This window comes from Argiope bruennichi, chromosome 2 (genome assembly GCF_947563725.1).
Source record: "Argiope bruennichi chromosome 2, qqArgBrue1.1, whole genome shotgun sequence".
Taxonomy (NCBI): domain Eukaryota; kingdom Metazoa; phylum Arthropoda; class Arachnida; order Araneae; family Araneidae; genus Argiope; species Argiope bruennichi.
In genome coordinates, this window is record NC_079152.1 from 117,598,017 (window position 1) to 117,619,690 (window position 21,674).

The 21,674-nt window shown below is 28.0% G+C and overlaps 1 protein-coding gene across 1 annotated transcript in view; it reads left to right on the top strand.

Moving 5' to 3' along the window:
* The first annotated feature begins 20,799 nt into the window (after positions 1–20,799).
* Positions 20,800–21,674, top strand: part of LOC129962105 (iroquois-class homeodomain protein IRX-6-like) — a 45,944-nt gene continuing 45,069 nt past the window's right edge. Inside the window, exon 1 of the mRNA XM_056075830.1 lies at positions 20,800–21,302. Within this exon, the coding sequence (XP_055931805.1) occupies positions 21,258–21,302 (45 nt within the window). The 5' untranslated portion in view covers positions 20,800–21,257. The remainder of the gene's footprint in view (positions 21,303–21,674) is intronic.

Consider the following 21,674-nt stretch of genomic DNA (forward strand, 5'->3'; position numbering starts at 1 on the left):
TGTAAGAATAATATATTGGAAATAATATTTTGGAAAATATTGTCGGAAAACACCAAAATCTCAATTTATAATTAATAAAAACAAACAAAAAAATAACTCGTTTTGAGATGCATATTCTTACATTTAAAGTTATGTTTGTAAATTTTGTTGCTCTATATCAAGCTGTTTAAACTATAGAATTTCGATCTATAGTCTGACTTACCTACAGAGAGTAAAGTTATTTTAAACACAGTCTCCTTTATTATTATTAGAGACAAATTTCTTCCTTTATAGTGTCTTGTCTAAATCGTTCATATAATTAAAAATTTTCATATTTAAATTAATAATCAAAATAGTAATAACTCTAGAAACAAAAAAATCATCTGAATGTGATTCAATATCACAAATACTTTCTTACATACATTAAAATAGCAGTAAATCCTCCAAATAAAGGAATCATGTAGTTTAGGTTTAAATAAATTTTTAAATCAATAATAAAAGGCTGGTATTTGTTTTCAAATTAAATTTTAGTTTATATTTATTCCCCTTTTTTAATGCTAAACAAAGTTTATTTCGAGACGGAATTCTGAATTCAAATGATAAGGGTGGCTATTAGGCTGATTCACCCTCTCCAGACTTCTATGCCCCTCTATCGAGAGGGTATTTATTACCCCACCCCGCAATGGATTTAGAGTACACAGCAGTTCTTTGGTGAAATCGGATTTCTAGCAGAAGCTCTCAACTTCATAAATCATCAAGATATTACTATCAAGTTGCTGCTGCATTCTATGACAAATATCAGGATCTGGGCCGCATAAAATAGTTAGGAAATAGTTAGGGCCTTTTTAATACTCTAAAAATTGATGCATTCGAATTGATAACTAGAGAACTTCAAACAAAAAAAATTATCTTCGAACATAAAAAATTATTTTTTTAACCTTTTTCTTCTATCTAATAAGATAACTCCTTCGGTTTTGAAAATTGATGCCTTTTAGATTCAACTAAGAGCTTACAGAGCATTTAACATATTTATGTTTTTCTTTATGTTATGTTATATTTATGTTTAATGTTTTTTTTTCGTCGAGTTTTATTGAGATCCTAGTGTTTAGTTTTAAAATGCGACAGTTTGATGCACATTTCATATAATAGCAAAAAAGTTAAGGATTTAAATAAATTGTCTTATTAAAAACCAGCGGGCTTTGCCTCTTGGTCGTTTTCACTCTGCAGCCCAGTGTTGTCCGATACTGTATACGACGTTTGTTAGTCCCAATTAACAAATTTTTAAACTCTACTGGCCATTCGTTTAATGCTAGAAATTTAATCTTTCCAAGAAGTGAATATACATTTTCCGTTCGACCTACTTCTAATACAAAAACCAAAGCTCCACAATGAAAACATTATTCGCTTATATCTCCAATATGTAAATATTGAATCAATTTTTCACATTTTGCCATCAACTTAGCAGCTTTACGATCAATTTTTATTTTCAAATTGTTAGATTCTAGATCAGTTTCTCTTCGCATTTTTTTTAAATCTGAAATTTCTGGAAACCCCATTACTAGATATTCAGACGATTGCTAGCAAAGAGACAAAAAAATTCCGTTATTCGAAAAACGTAAATAAACCGGAAAGTTATTCATTAGCGTTGCCACAAACGGTGAATCTAAAAGTAGAATTAACAAATAATATTGTTCTAAACGCACTTGCTCTTAATTTGGTGTGAATTAAAGCTTTACTTTTCTTTTTTGTTACCATTTCACAGTCAAGTGCAATATAAATACTTACTATGACATAATAAAAATTTTCATTAAATAATTAAAACAATACTGGTAAAACAATCCGCAAATGTCATGGATCAGGTGACGCTCTATCCAGCAATCACAAAGTGAATAAAAGACAACTTTAAAAAAATTTAAATAATAGATAGATTTATGATTTATTTTTCAAACATTTCTACAAATTAATCTGAAATAAGATTGAATCAAAAGTTAACTTTTATACTTCTTTTGTAATTGCAACACATTACTTGAAATCTGCTCTAAACTGTAATTTATTAGGAAAACATTCTAAATTTCAAAAAAGAATAAGAAGTGCTCTCAGTTTTCAAAAATATATAACATTTATTTCTGTATGTCTGTTCTGTGCAAATTGAAGCTTCTTTCTTTCGAAACTGTTACAAAAAATGTCATTCATTTAGTTCATCCTTTTATACGCATCATTAACTGGCTGGTAATGGTGACTCTATAATCTGATGTAAATCAGAGAAATGCGAAAAACCGTGACAAACGAAAACGATGTCTTGTCTGGACTCCATTAACCATTTCCGGTTTGAGCTTCCATCTGAAAACAAAAAAGAAGAAGAAATAAACCAAATGTAGCTGAAAGGTGGCACCATCTTAGAATGAATTATATAACTAGGGAAACACGTGGAATGGGTAGGGTTCCACATACCTATGTTTGGGGATGCACCCCGTGGAGAATCAACAACAGAAAACACAAATCTTCACTGTCCGCCTAGTTCTCCCCCTTTGTCATTTAATTGTCGGCCCTCCGGCGCTGGGCAGTTGACTTCTACTCAGGACAGAAGATCCCTCATCAGTCACCCTTTTCTAAAGGAAGAGGGACGGACGGGGTGGTCTCAGTTTACACGCTTTTCGTCAAAGGCCATTGACAAGACTAGTTTGTTTTAATTGGGGTGTGCGGTTTGATGTGTTGTTGTCCTTGGAAGACGACCATTCAAGTCAAAAAGAACATTTGACAGCCGTTTGGTGCAGATGAACCAGTGATAGAGTACTTAGGGGGCAATATTCAGTCAGAAAGCTAGAGATAAGGACAGGCTTTCTTGGAATGCCGTTGTAAAAGAAGAGGATATCCTGTGGATCCACTGTTAGGTTTTGTACCATAAGGGAAAATAGCTATTTACTAGAGTAGCGCCTTTAGCAAAGCTTGAGGTGCGATTCTTATTGTGAAAGCTCGTGCCATGGTAATATATTTCTGTTCTTCACGATTTTCTTTGTAATTTATTCCAGTCCATATATATCGGTGTCTTAAGATTAGAAGCTTAAGGAAAGTCAGTTAGAAACTAGTACAAAGGCAACTCAAAGACAGCAACTCACATATTTAGGGATAAAGGCTTACTTACGAGGATAATGAATGAAAAGTATATTTAAAAGAGAATTCTTGCCACTCTTCTGTAACAATGCTGCACTATTCATAAATTTATTCCTTTAGATAATAAATATAAAATTAGTTCTTTCGTTATCCGAATTTTAAGCATGCGGAATTTGAAATTTTGGAAGTTGCTGTTGTAATATACATAATGTTGAAATATCACTCGAGCAGGATAGAAGCACATCTTATGTCGGACTTATATTGGGTTTTTCTCAAAGAATCTGCGGAACACTTAGAATTTGAGTACGTTTGATGTGATATTTTTACCATCAACTTAGGGACTCATATAACGAAGTTTTCTTTAAAAAAACGAATGCAATCTTTTGCCAATTGTTTCAGCAAATAACTTTTTTTTACTTAAGTTTTAACTGTTAATATCTAAATTATTTAATGCTGAATTTTTTTTTTAAATAAAGAAGTGACGATGCTTTCCTAAATTGTTAATATTTTAAATGTTTGATGTATTTTGAAATCCATTGCTGTTCCTCCACTCTTTATTAAGAAATACTAAAGATTAAATATTATCATTTCATTCTGACCAGTAACACGAGGTAAGAAAAAGACGTTTGGGTATTGATGTAAGAAAAAGGCAAGCAATTGTTATTTTTTCTCTTTTAGTTTGAAATTACCTATTTATAAAATTTGCTTATTTATAGCACTGAAATTTAAAATGAGTCATTACAATTAGATAAGCGGTGATAGTGGTACATGCTTAAAAAAGGAAACTTTCCTCAAAGACCATTCATATAATCATAATAAATATTAAAAGATCTTTCTTCTATACAATAAATGTTAACACTATAGAATTCTTTAGCAATTTTTTTCGTACTTATTAATAAAATGGATATGCATTTTCAATTAAATAAACTAAAGCTTAATGCTAACTATCTATGTGATGAAAATTCCATGCAATGAATTCGAAATAATCCATGAGTAGCAATTTATTCATCAACTTTTTTTTGTAAGTAATAACTGTAATTTATTACAAAAGTTTAATTCTAATAATTTCTAATGAAAGCTTTCAAGTACTACTATTTTCATTTTTAATATTATTACAGTCTCCATTATTAAAAAAAAAAATGCCATAATTGCAACATATTTCACTCTATTCCTGATAAATATCTTACTTAGTTTTGTGAAATAAATCAAAATCCTAAAATATATTTCATTCACATCACGTCTGATCAAAAACAGCTCGTAAATCGTTTCTAAAAAAAACTTGTTCTACATGAAGAATATATTTGCGATTGCATCATTTTCCTCATAATAAAAATTCAGAAATCGTTACTTGTAACAAGTTTCATATACCACAGAAGATTTTTGAAAGCACAAATAGCACAAAACAAATATCTTCCTAAATATCTGAAACTCTGATTTTGCACAGACCATCTGAGTCTGTGCAAAATCAGAGATTAATAATTTATTAATTTATCAAAGATTAATAAATTTGTTTATTTTAATATATAATTGTCCTAGAATTAAAATATGGGTATGGATTTCACCATTATGTATACTAGATGCTTTATGAAATTAAAAAAATGTATAAAAGATAGAGTTAAATCTGATTTAATTTGCCCCTTCACATAGTTAAAGATACCAACAATGTCAAAGATGTTAACAAATACTATATTGACGGTAAACTCAAAGCATACGTTAAAGTAGATTTCAACCATGCAATTTTATATTTCAGAATAACGGTAGCAGAATCAAAAGATTAGTTAATTTTCAAATTAGCTTAAACAATCTCTGGATCACCTAAGCCAAACTGCTTCTTTTCTAATTGATTTCTTTTCATGTCCTATTCCAAACCATATTTTTCTCTTTTCCCTTCTCTATATATGGTATATATATATGTTAATTCGATATCGTTATATATTATCTTTGCTTGAAAAAGTTGTTTTACACCAGAATTAATGTAGAATCAAATTATGCCTGTGACATTATGCCTACCAGGAGGATATTTTGTAAACAAACTGAGCGCTGCCATCGGAAAAAGAGAAACTGACTTCTATTTTGCTACCCAGTATCTGAACTTTATGCATTTTTAGTCCTAATTAATTTTCTCTTTTTTTATCTTAAATTAGCCCATATTACTTCATTTCAAGGCTTTCTTTTATTTCTTGATCCAAATATAATTTTTTTATTTAATTATTTCTAACACGCGCTCTAAAATGTTGATAATTATACTTACGATGCAAGCGAAAAATAAAAATCCCTAACACCCACTGCTTTCCTTCTAAAGATACCTACAATTCCTTCTCTTGCATCGACACTTGTCAAAGAAATCCATATAAGAATCTTTAAATAAAAATGCTGTAAGAAGAACTTCTCACACTTTTTCGCTTGTACCCAAGTATGAACGGATGCGTTACAGTGGTACAGGACCCGTGTATAAACTATGCCCTTCTGTTGAAAAATAAATTAAATTGAAGTAAAAGCCATAATTGTCTTCTTGTCTGTCTGATATCTTGAAAAATATGTTAGATATAATATAAGAATGAGAGATGGATTGATATAGGTAGATAGATAGATAGATTGTATACCAAATAAAAAGTAAATATAACATAGAAGAACATCAATATATTTTAATAGGAAAAAGTAAATATGTAAAATAGGGGTCAGTATTAATATGTCAGAAAATATGAAAAAGAGTACATTTTTAGTATTAAAAATGTATTTTAATGGTGCAGAAAGCGGACATTTTATAGAAATCTGTTTTTTTTTTTTTTTTTTTTTTTTTTTTTTTTTTTTTTTTTTTACTTTCTCTTAAAATTTTAGGATGGATTATTTTGAATATGAGGCACTGTTAACTTAAGTTGCTATGGACTATACTTTGAGGAACTGTAATTAGTAGCGTAGCGAGGGTAAGTGGCGCCCCTAGCATAACAAGATATTTTCTTTTCTTGCCCTTATTAATTATGTAATAGGTGTAAATAGCGCCCTGGCATGGTATAAGTTCTTCATCTTGCATATATTTGGCTTTTAAAAATTGTTATAAATGCTTTATTGCTTTTTCTTTATAGCGCCCAGTCATTTATATCTCCTTTGCCCCTCTCTTAGCCGTTACTAATAGTTATAATAAAAATATATTGCTGAAAAATCGGACAGGAAATATCATAGACTCAAGTTTTGTACGTTTACACAGGTGTACTCTTTCTTTCAAAGCACCCATGGCATTTTTGTTCTTCAAGGCATCCACCCCCCCCCCCTTCCGAACCCACAGAAGTATCCCAACTTTACCCAATAAATCTTAATGCCAATTCATACTTCCTCCTAACATTACCTTCTATCGGTCTCTTTTTGCAGCAGACAACGATAAGACAGTTGAAAGAGTTCGAAGCAGGACATGCACAGTGGGAAGACTATTCTAAAATTACCTCTGCCTTTTCGCACAAGAAAAGCAGCGGAGCATGGAGCCTGTCTGTACGACACTTACATCTCTTTATACAAAACGATTTGTGAATGATTAAGTGACCCTTTAGACGGGACGGGTCTCGGACAAAGCCATAATAAGTAGAGTGAATTTCAGGCGCTCTGACTTTTGTGGACCTCCAAGTAGTCATTTTCATGCTTTGAAGACATTGCCGCAAGGTGGGAAATTGTAACTTAATGTAGAAATATAGGTAGTAATTTCTGAATCGGGGGGGGGGATAATTGAAGGAATTGAGTCATCTATTGCAAAATACAATACAATTTTTATGAAAAGAATAGAACTAATAGTTTGACATTTTACTACTTTTTTTGTGAAATAAAAAATAAAGAGTTTAAAGAGAACATATTATAAATGAGAACTAATACAATTATTGCATTGTATTGTGATAAATTTAAAGTGAAACCTTCAAAACGTAATCTATGCAACTCTGTAGTAGGTACTACAAAATGTTTGAAATCTCAAATGTTATTAAAGTCAATTATTAAAGGAAAACACTATTCTTTATTCTTTAATAGATTTTACACTAAGTTATTAAATAAATCTCCTTCTCTTTCTTTGAATACACAAAATAATGAAATTTTTATAAGTTATTTAACTGGTGTGATAACATATTTATTGTAGCGTGAACTTGTATATATATATATATTTCCGCTATCATATATATCTACAAAATTGAATACATTTTCTAAATCGCTGTTTATTAGTAGAACTGTTACAATCTAGAGTTTGAAATTGTACAATTAAAAGTATAGAAAGCAAAATGTAACGCTTTTTACCGAATAGAAAAAGCAAATAAACATGATAAGGAAATTTTGGTCAGAAAAACCGATTACAATTATTCCAGATATAGTTTTCAATAATTTGTTTAACACTATTTCAACAAGCGAGATCGATATGTAATTTTTTACGTTTCTTAATTTTAAAATAAGTAAATCGATTTACTTTTAACAAATATTAATTTGAAAGAACTGATGAACTGAAATTGTAAGATGGTGAAGATTTAAGTAAAATGTCATCAATATATAATAAAATTTTGTATTTCTTTTTCTGATTCTATGGGAAAATTTCATTACTTTCCACATGAAAGTTATTTCACACTATAGATATGTATAATTTAATTCATAAGTTCTGATTCACTTATAAAAATTGCAAAACAAGCAGAAATAATGAAGTTTTGAAAAAATTATTTAAATTGTGTGATAACATATTTATTGTAACCTGAACTTATAAATGTGTTTACGCTGTAATATATATCTTCAAAATTGAATATATTTTCTAAAACGCTATTTATCAGTAGCGCTTCTATAATGTAGGTGCTGAAATAGTGCAATTAAAAATATAGAAAACAAAACATAACATTTTTCAACCAATAGGGGGATAAAAAACATAACAAGAAAATTCTAGTCAATAAAATCGTTTACAGTTATTCGTGACATAATTTTCAACTTTTTTTAAAAACACTGTTTCAATAAGCGAGATCGATATGTAATTTTTTATGTTCCTCAATATAAAAAAATAAGTAAATCGATTTACTTTTAACAAATATTAATTTGAATGAAATAATGAATTGAAATTTTAAGAAGGTAATGTTTAAAAAAAAAATGCTATCAATAAATAGTAAACATTTGTGCTCCTTTTTTCTGATTCTATTGGAAAATTTAATTACTTTCTGCATGAGAGTTATTTCAACCTACAGATATAATTTAATACGTAAGTTCTGATTCACTTACAAAAATTACATATTGATAACACGTTTAATCAATTTACAAAAAAAAAAGAAAAAAAAAAGAAAGAAAAAAAAAAAAGAAGAAAATGTATAAGTTTACATCCTTATTGTATTTTCCAAAACTCAACAAAGGAAAATGAAACTTTTATGCTTCTCTTTTTGATTCTACTGAAAAATTCCATTATTTCCTACGTAAGAGTTATTTCAAACCATAGATATAAATTAATATATAAGTTCTGATTTACTTACAAAAATTATACATCGATAACAAGTTTAATCAATTTTCGAAAAGAAAAAAAGTGTTTTTAGAAATTGCATCCTTATTGAATTTTCCAAAACTCAACACAGAAAAAGGGAAACTTCTGTGCTTCTCTTCCTGATTCTACGTGAAAATTCCATTATTTTCTACGTAAGAGTTATTTCACAACATAGATATAATTTAATACTTAAGTTCTGATTCGCTTATAAAAATTATACATTGATTACACATTTAATCAATTTGTGAAAAGAAAAAAAATTAGTTTTTAAAAATAACATCTTTATTGTATTTTTCAAAACTCAACACAGAAAAAGGGAAACTTTTATGCTTCTCTTTCTGCTTCTACGGGAAAATTCCATTATTTTCTACGTAAGAATTATTTCACAACATAGATATAATTTAATACTTAAGTTCTGATTCGCTTATAAAAATTATACACTTATAACACGTTTAATCAATTTATGAAAAGAAAAAAATTAGTTTTTTAAAAATTACAGCCTTATTGTATTTTCCAAAACAATACAGAAAAATGACTTACCAGGCAAACTAATGTTTGTCACGAATCTCATAAAATAAATACGAAACATTCATTATGTCAAATTGCCTCTACCAACGTAAAGAGCTTTCCTCGAATCTAAGAGAACGTTTGTAGAAATTGCATGTTGTTATGGAGTCCAAACACGAATCAAGACCGTGTCGATTGATACCATTTAGTGCTATTAATTATTAGATAGGTGTAAAATTACACGTTCCTGTATGATTTGCAAGACATAAGATATAAAGATAAAACGAACATTCCAATAATTCTGAAGTAAACGGATGGTGAAATCATTTAAGTTGCCAAATTACATGGAACTGTGTTTTTCTGCGAACAACGTGTAAATAAAATCATTCACATTCCTTTGAGTGATTAATAATACATAATCGGTCGTGAACAATTAATCGTTCTGTATGTTCGATAAAAGTGTCGCCTGATTTACTATAATCATCTGCACATCGTTGTACATTCCAAGGACAGCTAGAGAGCTTTGAAAATTAAAAATGTTGTCTATAAATGTTATGTATGAACAATAAAATTCACGGCTCTATTTGTTCACGAAAAAAAAAATTCGCGACCTCCTAAAAAATAAATATTATATATATATATATATATATATATATATATATATATATATATATATATATATATATATATATATAATATTTATTTTTTAGGAGGATTATATATAATATAATAAAATATTATATATATATATATATATCTGTGTGTGTGTGTGTGTGTGTGTGTGTGTGTGCGTGTGTGTGTGCGTGCGTGAGTGTGTGTGTGGATAATATAGATCTATAAAACAAAAAGAAGAAAAAAATTGAGAGAAAAATATAAACTGTTAAAATAAGAGAAAGAATATAAAAGAGAGAGAAATATAAACCATCAAAATAAGAGGATGAAATTAAAAGATAGAAAAATATAAACCATTAAAATTAAAGAAAGAAATTGAAAGACAGAAAAATATAAACCATTAAAATAAGATAAAGAATTTAAAAGAAAGAGAGAAATAAAACCATTGAAATAAGAGAAAGGAATTAAAAGAAAGAAAAATATAAACCATTAAATATTTGAGAGATAAATATAAAAACCAAAAATATAAACTATTTAATTCTCTTTTCCAGAAGGAAAAAAAAAAAAAAAAGAGACTTAAATGGTTTTCAATGAAATATTTTAAATTAGAAAAATATAAATTCTTATTAAAATTTTTGCTCAGTAATATCAAAAAGAGAAAGATGGACGAACCGTTTTTGGAACTTTCATGTTCAACATCGCGACCTCATTCGGCGTTCGGTCACGTAACTAAAAGGATCCACAGTAGAATGAAATCTGTGACCGGAGAATAATTCTTTTTTCCCCCCTTTTTTATTGTAATTTTTTTAAAAAATTTCTTCTTATAAGCAAAGTTTCGAATAAATCTAAATATTTTCGAAATAAAACAATCGCATTCTACAATTTAATATTTACTAATAAGTTTTTTTAAAAAAAGCTTTATATCCAATAGAAATCTCTTTACAATCATACATGGCATTTCATATTATGAATCAATATTGCAAAAATCCCGCCTTCTTTAGGACTCATCAAAACAGATGCTGAAATATATTATAAATAAATTAAATATGCCTCTTTTTGTTTTATTCGGTCTTATTGCATATAAAGAATAATTTTCCGCGATTTTATTATTATTATTATTTGTATATACCTGCACTCTTTAAAAATTATTATGTTTTGTGCATAAATATTCACAAAAAATGTATATATAACTTCTGAAAATGAATCCAATCATCGAAAAATTAATGAGATTTATCAACAACATATGTTTAATACAGTTACAAATAAAGACATTTTAAGCATTAATTATGTTTAAAATGCGTTAACAATCAATAAGGAACAAAGAATTAGGAACAAAGCAATCAATTAAGAAAGCAATTAAGGTTAAATTCTAGATAACTTTAATTGAAATAAATATTATAGTTAGAAGTGAACGAAACAACGTTATCGCAAAACTCTTCCACAGGTATAGGTAAACTTGCAGAGAAAAATTATTCGAAAGAAATTTATTGAAATTAGAATTACTTCTTACAACATTTTGTATATGAAAAAATAGAAATCTCTGCTAATATTGGATATATGATTTATATTATCGTTCCATTCTCCAATTTTTCTCCAAAAATTAATAACAGTTATCATTTACAAAATCAATAAGGCCGAATTAAAAAAAAAAATGTCAAAACAAAAAAAAGTTAACGCACAAAGCCCAAAATAACTCAAGGCTCCAAAAACAACCGATAGATTTTTCAAAGTGGCAATTTCTATGATCAAGTAATAACTTATTGCTGTAAAATTAAACTAATAAGATAAAAAGACAATTATTATTAGTAACATTTACATTAAAAAAACCCAGATTGAAACGATTTTTAAATCAATTATAAAATCAGTATTAATTCTTACTGAGTGCTTTGTTGATCATAGTGACTCCATGACTGCACTAAATGGCTAAATAGTAGTAAGAAGAAAAAAGTGGTCATTCACTTAAAATTATTTTCAAAAATGTGAATAGAATTGTTTTCATTTAGGGCACTTAATGATGATAGTCAACATTTGGTTATTTCTGCAGATGTCAAACGTGTCCAATTAAAAAGGTGAGAAGAAAGATTACTCGTTGACTGCCGCGTGACTCGTTTGTGATTTTCACTCATTATCTATTTAGGTCACACCTACTATCTAATTAAATAAGCCCTTCTCTATCATATTAAGATATAACAAAGAAGGGCCTTCTAATTTAAAAGATTATCAGATTCACAGACGTTAATTTCGACACTGAATGCGTTAAAGTGAATTTCCCGTGTTCAACGACCCTTTTTAAGTGCAAAAGCAAGTGACACATGGACCCCCAAGAACTTTCGAGTGAAAAATGGAACCTGAACTTACCTCTTGGGGGGTTGTGGAATCCGTGACCACACCTGAGAATTGGAGTTAAGGGGTTGGGGTCTTTTTTTCATGTTTGACATCATTTTGATAATGCCGACTTTGATTCAGAATTGGATAAATAGCACCCCAAAACGTCTTCACTAAACAGTTGCTTCTGCCAATAACTGAGAATATTAATATATTGTGAAACAGCGATTTATATATATATATATATATATATATATATATATATATATATATATATATATATACAGTAGACTGCCGATTATCCGCGGGCGGGTTATTCGCGCCTGCCGCTCAAAGTTTTGTTTTTTTTTACTTCCAAGCAAAGAGAAAATGCTTCCAAAGCAAGAATCAAACACAAATGACTGATTTCTTCAAAAAGGTGCAGTTTTACAGTCATGCTTTTGTAATTATATAATGCATTACAGTATTAAAACAGTACATATGTATTAATTTTTCTGTGTATCCTTGACGCCTCTCGTAAGTATAAAGCACTTTTCTCTTTTCATTAACAAAATGCATTTTAGGTTAGTTTTGAGTGATATACTAAAATAGTAAGCGTTAGTTAAACATTTCCTGCTATTTATTTTACGTTTTATTGTACATAAAACGATTTTTCAAAGTTGGAATGACTATTTTTCTCTTTTGCTATACCCGTTTTTAGCTTTTTTCGGATTATCCGCGATTTTTGTTATCCGCGGCGGCCACGCCACCTAATTCCGCGGATAATCGGGAGTCTACTGTATATATATATATGTCACGTGTAGCTAGCGAAATTCAGTCTTCTCAGTGTCACTATTATCAAAATAATGAATAAACAGTTATATAACATGAAAAAATTATTTAGCTAGAAATATTTTAATTTTTATTAATTTTAACTAGAAATTATTATTTTTGATTTTAATTAAAAATCATTTAAGACTAGAAATAATATAAAAATAGTCAATTTATTTTTTAATAAAAAAATCTATAACACTATTCAATATTTTACTTTTCATGTTTTCTCTAGAAATTTTATTAAGTCTGTATTGACAATAAACTTCATCTTAATATACCAGAGAACGAAAATAAGAATAAAAAATTATGGATATATGAAAATATTTCCTTTGATCGGCTGAGCAAAACATAAATGCTAGTCTATGCCAAGCGCAATTTTACCCAGTTGATTAACAACTTACTAAACTGAATTAATGAAAAACAAAATCAGGTGATATTTAGAAATTTTTAATCGATTTGCTCTTGGCTCTCATAATTCTCATAAAGTACATAATTCTCATAAAGAATCCTAATGAATCAGTTATAAGCAAAAATTCCACCTTTCCATTTCTGTCTCTCCCATCTTCCATCAAACAAGGAATCTGTATGCTAAATTTTTATGTTTCAATTTACAGAACATAATTATATTTTTTACAATTCGACATCTTACATCAAAAGTTTTTGTTTTTAACTTATTCTGATTTTGTATGAAGCAGTGATTTTTCATAGATGGATATTTTCAAAAATGTTACTTTATTATAAATTTACTTTATTATAAATTATTTCATTTCCTTGGCAGCCTAGAAATCGGTTAAAGGCATGCATCACAAAAAGTATTTTTAAGCCCCTAATCCTTATTTCTTTGTCCAATAATCTATATTGTCATCCCTTAATAACAGAAATCAGCAATCCAACATAAAGGCTTTGTAGCAAATCGATTCATTTAGATGCAAATAGAAAAATAAAAAGAGATACCTGAAAAGGTTGAAAGTTCATGTTTAAGAGCCATTAACAATTGCTAATAAATAAATATCTGTTAAAGGCATGATATTTATATTAAAATATATTATTATCTACTTCTTTTTAAATTTTCTTTTAATAATTAGTTTTTCAATTTACTATAATAACTACAATGATCTTAAGTTTTATTCAAAGCACATCTTGTCAATAATTAATCCTTAAACTGCCAAATGCAACTTTTCTTTTTCTAATAGATTGATTAATGCAAAAACTTGTTAACAAAAGTTGTTAAAAAATATTTCATAAAAAATCGTTTAATAAATATGGGTCCTCTAATTTAAATTCATTATCATTAATCATTAAATTCACAAAATAATCATTAAAATCATTTTATCATGAACAAATTAATGATTTTTGAAATCATTTTTAACTTGTATTATATACATTCTTTTCAATGGGCTACCAAGGAAAAATAATATGCCAAGACATATTTTTTCTGACATCATCAGATTTGGCTTTAAAAATGGATGAATAACTAACTCACTATAATATTGTATTCGTAATATTTTTAAAAACTTATGCTCAAAAAATTAATTTTTCCTTACATTTTTTTTTTTTTTTCGTTTTTAAATTGCCTTTTGCTTACACTGAATAGTGTGAAAATCAATTATTAGATTCGATTAAATAAAAATAAATTCAATAATTACCATAAATATGCTAATGATACCTTTTGCTTCCTCAAATAAAATTAATGGCAACAATTAATTAAAAAATATGCATTATTGATTTCTTATAAGAAAGATTCGAAAGGAAATTTTATTTAAATAGTCTCCTTTTAAAAAACTCCCAGTAGACATAATCGAACACCATCCAAGGAGTTCATCCGCAGTCAGTATTAAAAGCGTGAAAGGAAGTGAAATGCAAGCAACACAAAAAATAAATGACTGCTCTTTCCTTTCATTGGGCAAATAATTATTAGGAGCCTATCGAAAGGTAGCCGAACTGGAATGAGTTGATGGATTCAGCCGCAGCTGCTGCATCCGTCTGAACTTCGGCGAAAGAAAAAAGCAATGTATTCATAGAATTATTCATTTTGTCTCAATACGTGTGTATCATGATTGTTTCAGACACTTAGTCCTCATTTTTTTTTCTCTGAAAACCGCAGAATTCATTAAAATGTTTGTCCAATGAAAAGAGTGATACGTTATAAACTGTTTGATTGTTGGATGAATTGAGGATTGAGAGAATATCATTGTTCCGATATGGGATTTTCTTTAGAATGGATTTACTTAATTCAAAAGTTTTTTAAGCAAACGTTACATTGCATTTTTCTGAGCAATCAAAGAATTGTAGAACAACTAGTTTTTTTGTTTTTTTTTTTTTTTGAAAGAGAAAGGTAGATTTAATTTTGTATCAATTATTAGATCATCTTCCAAGTTATTAGGAATAAAATACATCCTGCTTATAAAAATTTTAATTTTGTTTTAATATGAACTTCATTATTGTATTACTCCTTAAGAGCCAGGGTCCTGACCAAGAGGTAGTGCGTCTTCCCCGGGATCTGGGCGTCATGAGTTCGAGTCCAAGTTCGAGCGTGGTTGTTCCTTACCCCATACTCTATCTGCCAGGTGTGTGAAAGAGCCCCCTTGTAAAAAGGGGTATGCAAGCGAGAGTCATCCTCATATGAGCTAGATGTCAGACTTCTGCCATCGGGTACTCAGGGGCCTTTACCCTCAGAAGCTACTTCACAAACTCGGCTTAAATGTATGTCTATGACAAGTGCCATAAGTAACAACAACTCTTTAAGTTCTATTGTTAGGGAGGAGTATCAGAGAATTTATTAAAATATTTGTTCAATTAAATTAATGATATAACGCGAAATATAATCCATGCAGAACTTTTGTGTTCTGCATGGAATATAAAGTTAGTAATTGCAATGATTCATAATATAAAACTTCAATATTTTAAAATGTTTAGCAATTTTAAATACAGGCAGGATGTATTATATTTTCGGGATTTTTTTTTTTTTTTTTTCTCATTCAATATATGTGTCCCAGTATTATTATTTCGGATTCCAGTAAGCTTTTTATTACTCAAAGACTCAAAGAAAACTTCTTAAAATATTTATGATACAAACAACATTATAGAAAAGAACTTGCCAAAATACTTAAGGGATTGCTACCATATAATTTTATTTCTAAACGTATTATTCCATAGAAAGTTACTACTGAAGCAATAGAATTTCTGAAATTAAATGTTTAACTATTTGCAGCAATTTCAACGCATTATTTTTCATAAGCAAAAAATAAATAAATAATGCAAATTTATTTTTAACATTTAAAAAATTTATTTAATTTTTTAAGACACACATATCTATAAGTAGGATTTTTTTATTCCCTCTTCTTTAAAGCGTGTGTTCTGTAACTGCTGTAATCTCTTAATGCGATGAGTTTATTTTTTTAAAGTCACTGAATTAATTAAAAAAATATTTACCAAGTATTTTTATCGTTTTCTATTTATTTAAAAATTCGCATTTGAATGGTAGCTGTACAAAAGAGTAATTCTTAAGTTCAAATTGAATTATACGTTTGATTTGTTGAAGACGAATACAAATATGAACCTATCATTTTAATAATTATACAGAAATTTGTGCATTATTTTTCTGAAAATAAGTCTCTGTTTGAAGCAAAATTTTATTTCTAAGTGAAGATTCAAATTGATTTGCTGTTAGCCTAGTCAGAATCAATAAAACAGGATACTTACATTGCAATTTAAGCTGAATATAACAGTTAAAGTACTTAATTTATATAATTTTTTTTATTTCAAATAATTTCTTGTTGAATTGCAGTGAGATTGTTCTTCAGCTAAAGATTTTTATAAAATCATTAAAGGCGTTCAATAAATGTGATATTCCACAAAAAGTTAATCAAAAATGATTTTGAACAATATTAAAAAATTCGCTAGAGTTTTCGGTTTATTTAAGGGACAGACAGAAGAGAGTCCAATTTTTGTCCTAATATAAGTTTTTATATTGCAAAAAATATTTTTAAAAAATGCTTGAAATTTCGTTTTTAAAGTAGCACTAATACATCCTAATCTATGAAAAGGTTTCACATTTTTTAACTAAAAATATTAATAAAGATTCTAAAATTATTTTCGGTTGGTGTCGTATTTTTTATTTCTGTTTTTAAGTGACATTTTTATGTTAAAATGACTTAATTCATATGACTTAATGCATATTAATTTATAATATGACTTAATTATGATTAGACTTAATGAAATATTGGTCATTTTACATAAATAATCAATACATTTTTTTAATTTATGCATTTATTATTTCTGGTATAAAATGTGTCTATTACTATTTCTTATTCTCATAATGTTTTACTTAAAAAATTCTTTATTTTCTCGCTATTAATTACTAAAACTTTTTTATTGTGCATTGAAATCAGCAGTGATATCATAATATTGAATAAAATGAATAAAATCCCTTTCTTATGAAATAATTATATAAATAAATTGAAAGTAAAATGTAAATATTGGAAAAGGCTAGTTTATTCCAACTTTATATATATATCTATATATAACTCCTGTAACTCCTGTGTAGTAAGTAAGTAAGCTCTTGTTATTAAATCAGATATTTAAAAAAAATTGTAAAATTGTTTGGCTCAAATATATTTTAATACATCTATTCAGTTGCGTACGCATATTTATAAGTGATCAGCAATATTTACTAAGCATTTTTACAGAAAAATGTTTTATTTTATAATTTCAGCAGAACAAAGTCGGTATATTAATGTGTAAAATTCAACTTCAATTTTAATTTGAGGATTTCATTAAAAAAAAAAAAACATATATTGAAAAGAAACCATTTTTATGCGAATGCTTAAAATATTTTGTATTTTATCTTTTTAAATATAATATTAGTGTATTATTTTACCTATAATATAATATGTATTAAACTTTAAAATATTTTTCGTGTGTTATCTTTTTAAAATATAATAGCAGTATGTAATTATATCTACAGCTTTGTGATCTTTTAACGAACGCAATTGCAAAGTGACCTTACAACGTCCACTAGAAATAACCTTTTTGTACAGCTAACGAGCTGAAATGCTCGTCAGTCGAAAACCTCCCGCGTTTCTAAAGCGCTCCCCTAGTTGAAACTCTTCCACCCAGCCTTGAAATTTGTAATGACTCATTAGCTAGTAGGGACTTTTGAAAGGTAACTTTTTCATGGCAAATACGTTAACAAGGTGATAACACGTTTAGTAGCCCTTTAAAAGTGGATCCCACATTTCTGAGAATATGCCTTTTGAAAGAAATAGTTCCCACACCGCGGTTTTTGAGTACAGAGGGTACACTTTACCTACAAGGAAGTGTCAGAAAAAGAAGAGATTCGCACAAGCGAGTGAGAAACAGAAATGTGCTCTTACCAGTACTATAAGTGGTATGTCAGTAGGATATTTGATTTATTATAGCTTACACTATGCAGATATATATTTCTCGTATTCTGTTATATAATTATGCAGCAATCAATCTTTGAAACAGGGGATAAAAATTATCGTCAAGCAAAAATAAGAAAGATTTTAATATAAAATATGATCAATCGATGTTGAACAATTATTAACTTAATGTAATGGAAGAATTCTTAGCCATTTCTTATGTAATTACCAAAACCAGTATTATTAACAAATTAGGAATATTAATAGTCTTACGAATAACGAAATAAAATACCAAATCCTTTTAATTCGAAAGTTATTTTAAATTAACTTATGCAGATGAAATTTACATAGAAAAAAATTCTAAAAAAGGATATAAATTTTAGAAATTTTTGTAGCTCCGAAATTCTACAGTGACTGTGAGTAAAAATAACTTTTAAAATCTAACTCCAATCAGAATCTTTTGTCATTAAAATGTTCAAATAGACATTCTCGATTAATTTTTATGTATCTTTGAAAATTTCATTGCGTTAGGTAAATATAACGTGGGAAGTATGCTTTAGTAAGATGTTCCTTTTGAGAAGATTTATTTTAATTATTTATTCTGAAGCACATTGCACATTGCATGACGCAGTATCATATAAAATTAGACTAACAATGATAAAATATAGATGTATAATTATTAAAAATGAAATTACTATGATTGGAGTACGCGGTGATCGCCTTAGTGTTAAGGCCTGAAAAACTTATCATATCGGTTTGACAAAACATATTAAGTTTACTCACTAAAATATCTTAATGTTAATTTTATATAAATTGATGAAAACAAATTTTTACAAAAAGGCTTTCATTGTAATGTTACATTTTACTTTTTTTATTATAACCACATCTTCTTTTGCATAATTTATGGTGCGTGCTTTTGTATATTTTGTCAAATCAGTAAATTTAAATTAATTCAGTATAAAGATGAGAAATTATCGCTGATAAGATAAATATTATTATTTTCACTTTGAAAAAAGATGCCTATAAAAATGTTCTTACAGTTTTCCAAGATAGAGCTTTAAGATATTGCATTCAAACTTGTTTAATAAAAGTAATTAGAAGATTAATTCATTTTTACTTATTTTTAAATTCACGTTTCAGTTATTCGGAATTAAAATAAATAATGATAGGTTTCTTGTTGATAGAATTTAAAGAAAACGCCTTTGGGCTTAAGGAATTGCTGATAATTGAGTTAAGAGCAAGATTTGTTAATTGAAATATTTTCAGCCGTACATGCTTAAAGCATTGAAAAATAGAAATGTTAATTAGAAAATTTAGGGAAATCTAAATATTTTATTTCAAAAATAATGTGTATTTCCCCCATATTTATCATAATTCGCATTTAGCTGTTTAGATTTAGCTATTTTTCAGTTTTCTTGCAAAGATTTTATGTTAGTGGATTATAAAAATAGGAATGATGAAACTGATTTTATAAAAATCAGTCTATAATACAATTTCACTTGAAAAGTTAACTGGAGCGGAAATTTAATTTTTACTTTCCTCGTTAATTCACTGTTTATTTATTTTTTTCCATTTATTCTGGAAATTAAATCTACATTTATAAATGAAGAAATGATTCCCTGATTCGGAGGAAAAGTTCTTTTAAAATTAACTTTAAAATGATATATATATATGTTGTATATATAAATTTTAAACTGCTACTAGAGTCTCTACCCGAAAGGGACTTCACAGAAAAAAAAATCACAGAAACAATGACAACATCAATTTTTGTTAACAATTTTTTTTAGCCAATAACCAAAAGCAAGTACATGAAAATTATTTTAATGTAATATTTTACTTAAATTGAATGTAAAAAATGTTTCATTTCATTCGTATTTTTATCACTTTTTTTAAAAATGAATAGAGAGATTACTACTTTGCTATATTTAATTAGAAAAAAAAATATTTATGTCGAAAATAAATTTACTTCTTGATTATTGATTATTTATTGGTACCAAAAATTAAAATACTTACAGAATTTTTCCTTTAAAAAAAATTAGTTTGAGCTTATCAAAAAGCTTAAAACCAATGAAAAAAAGTTCAGATAATTAGCAATAATATACAAAAAATTCCTCTGAAATAAGTATTATTTAACTCATATGTGGTAATTTTTAATTTTAACATCAATTCGATGCTTCTTAGATGAAAACGCTTATGAAAAGAAAGAGATGAAAGAGAAGAGATGAGAGAGAGAAAATAAAAAAAAAATCGAAAAAAAAAATTACCTTTTCAATGAATTCCACAAAGTCTTTCACCTCAGAGATATAAAAATATTTCAGTCCTACCGAAAAGAAAATGTCAGAAAAATGTCAATCTCAAGCATCATTTCGTGACTGACAAGCAAAAAAAAGAAAAGAAAAAAGTGCAAAAGGCGGGGCTTGCTAGGATGCCAATCAAGCGTTTCTAGGAGGTGGAGTCTAGAGAACAGCGCATGTGAAAGCACCGCCTTCGCTACGGAAACCTGTTTTAATTTTTTTATTGCTTTTTTTTTTTATTGTCAAACACTCACTGCGCGACTCGTACGCATGTTAACAACTCCACTCCAGACTTGCGGTGGGCTGGTCAACACATCTCGTAGCAACACTGAGTCGCAGATCAGCAGTTAACCGGAGAAGCCGTCACATTGCGCGCCGCAACATTTTCTAGTCGTCGGTTGCTATCATCTCTCGCTAATTGTTGTGACGTAACACTTGAAGGCTAACAGTGATTTACCCTGTAGTTTTCGATAACACTTATTTATTTTTGGACTTGGATTTTTTTTTTATAAAGTGGAATTTGAATTGAAAATTTTTTGTTAGAGTGGAATTTTTTTATTTTTCAAGTATGGTTTTGATGCTAGCAAGAATTATGTGCTCCTGAAATGCTGATTGATAACTGAAACTTCTGAAAAAGAAAAAACCTGATAGTATCCAGTTTGCAGCTTTTTCTACTGCTATATTTATTGTGACATTGAAAACTCTTGCGTCTAGGCTTGCTCTAGACTAAGTACTGTTAAAAGTGGCTTCTATATTATGTCCTGCTCTCCATGCGGCTATAGCTACACATCTACACCTCAGGTATGTTGTAATTTTGAATTTTTATTCTTCAAAATAATAAGTAAACATGTAAACAAAGACTGTTCTCTGCGGTCACAGATATAAAATAAAATTTAACTCTTGAATCAATTTTAAGATTATTATTATTATTATCAAAATTTTCTTTAAATTTAGTTTCTAAATTTTTTAAATATCTATGTCGTCTATTTTGCTATTTAATTTCTATGCTCCAATGATATCAGTACGACACATTATATTTTGATCATATATCAATATGACTGATATGAAATATTAGATCAATTCTTAAAAGTATTACTTGTTTAAAACCTTCAAACATTGTATACTACATTGTTGCTCTAGGTAAATGATTACTTAAAAGCTGACTACAATTGT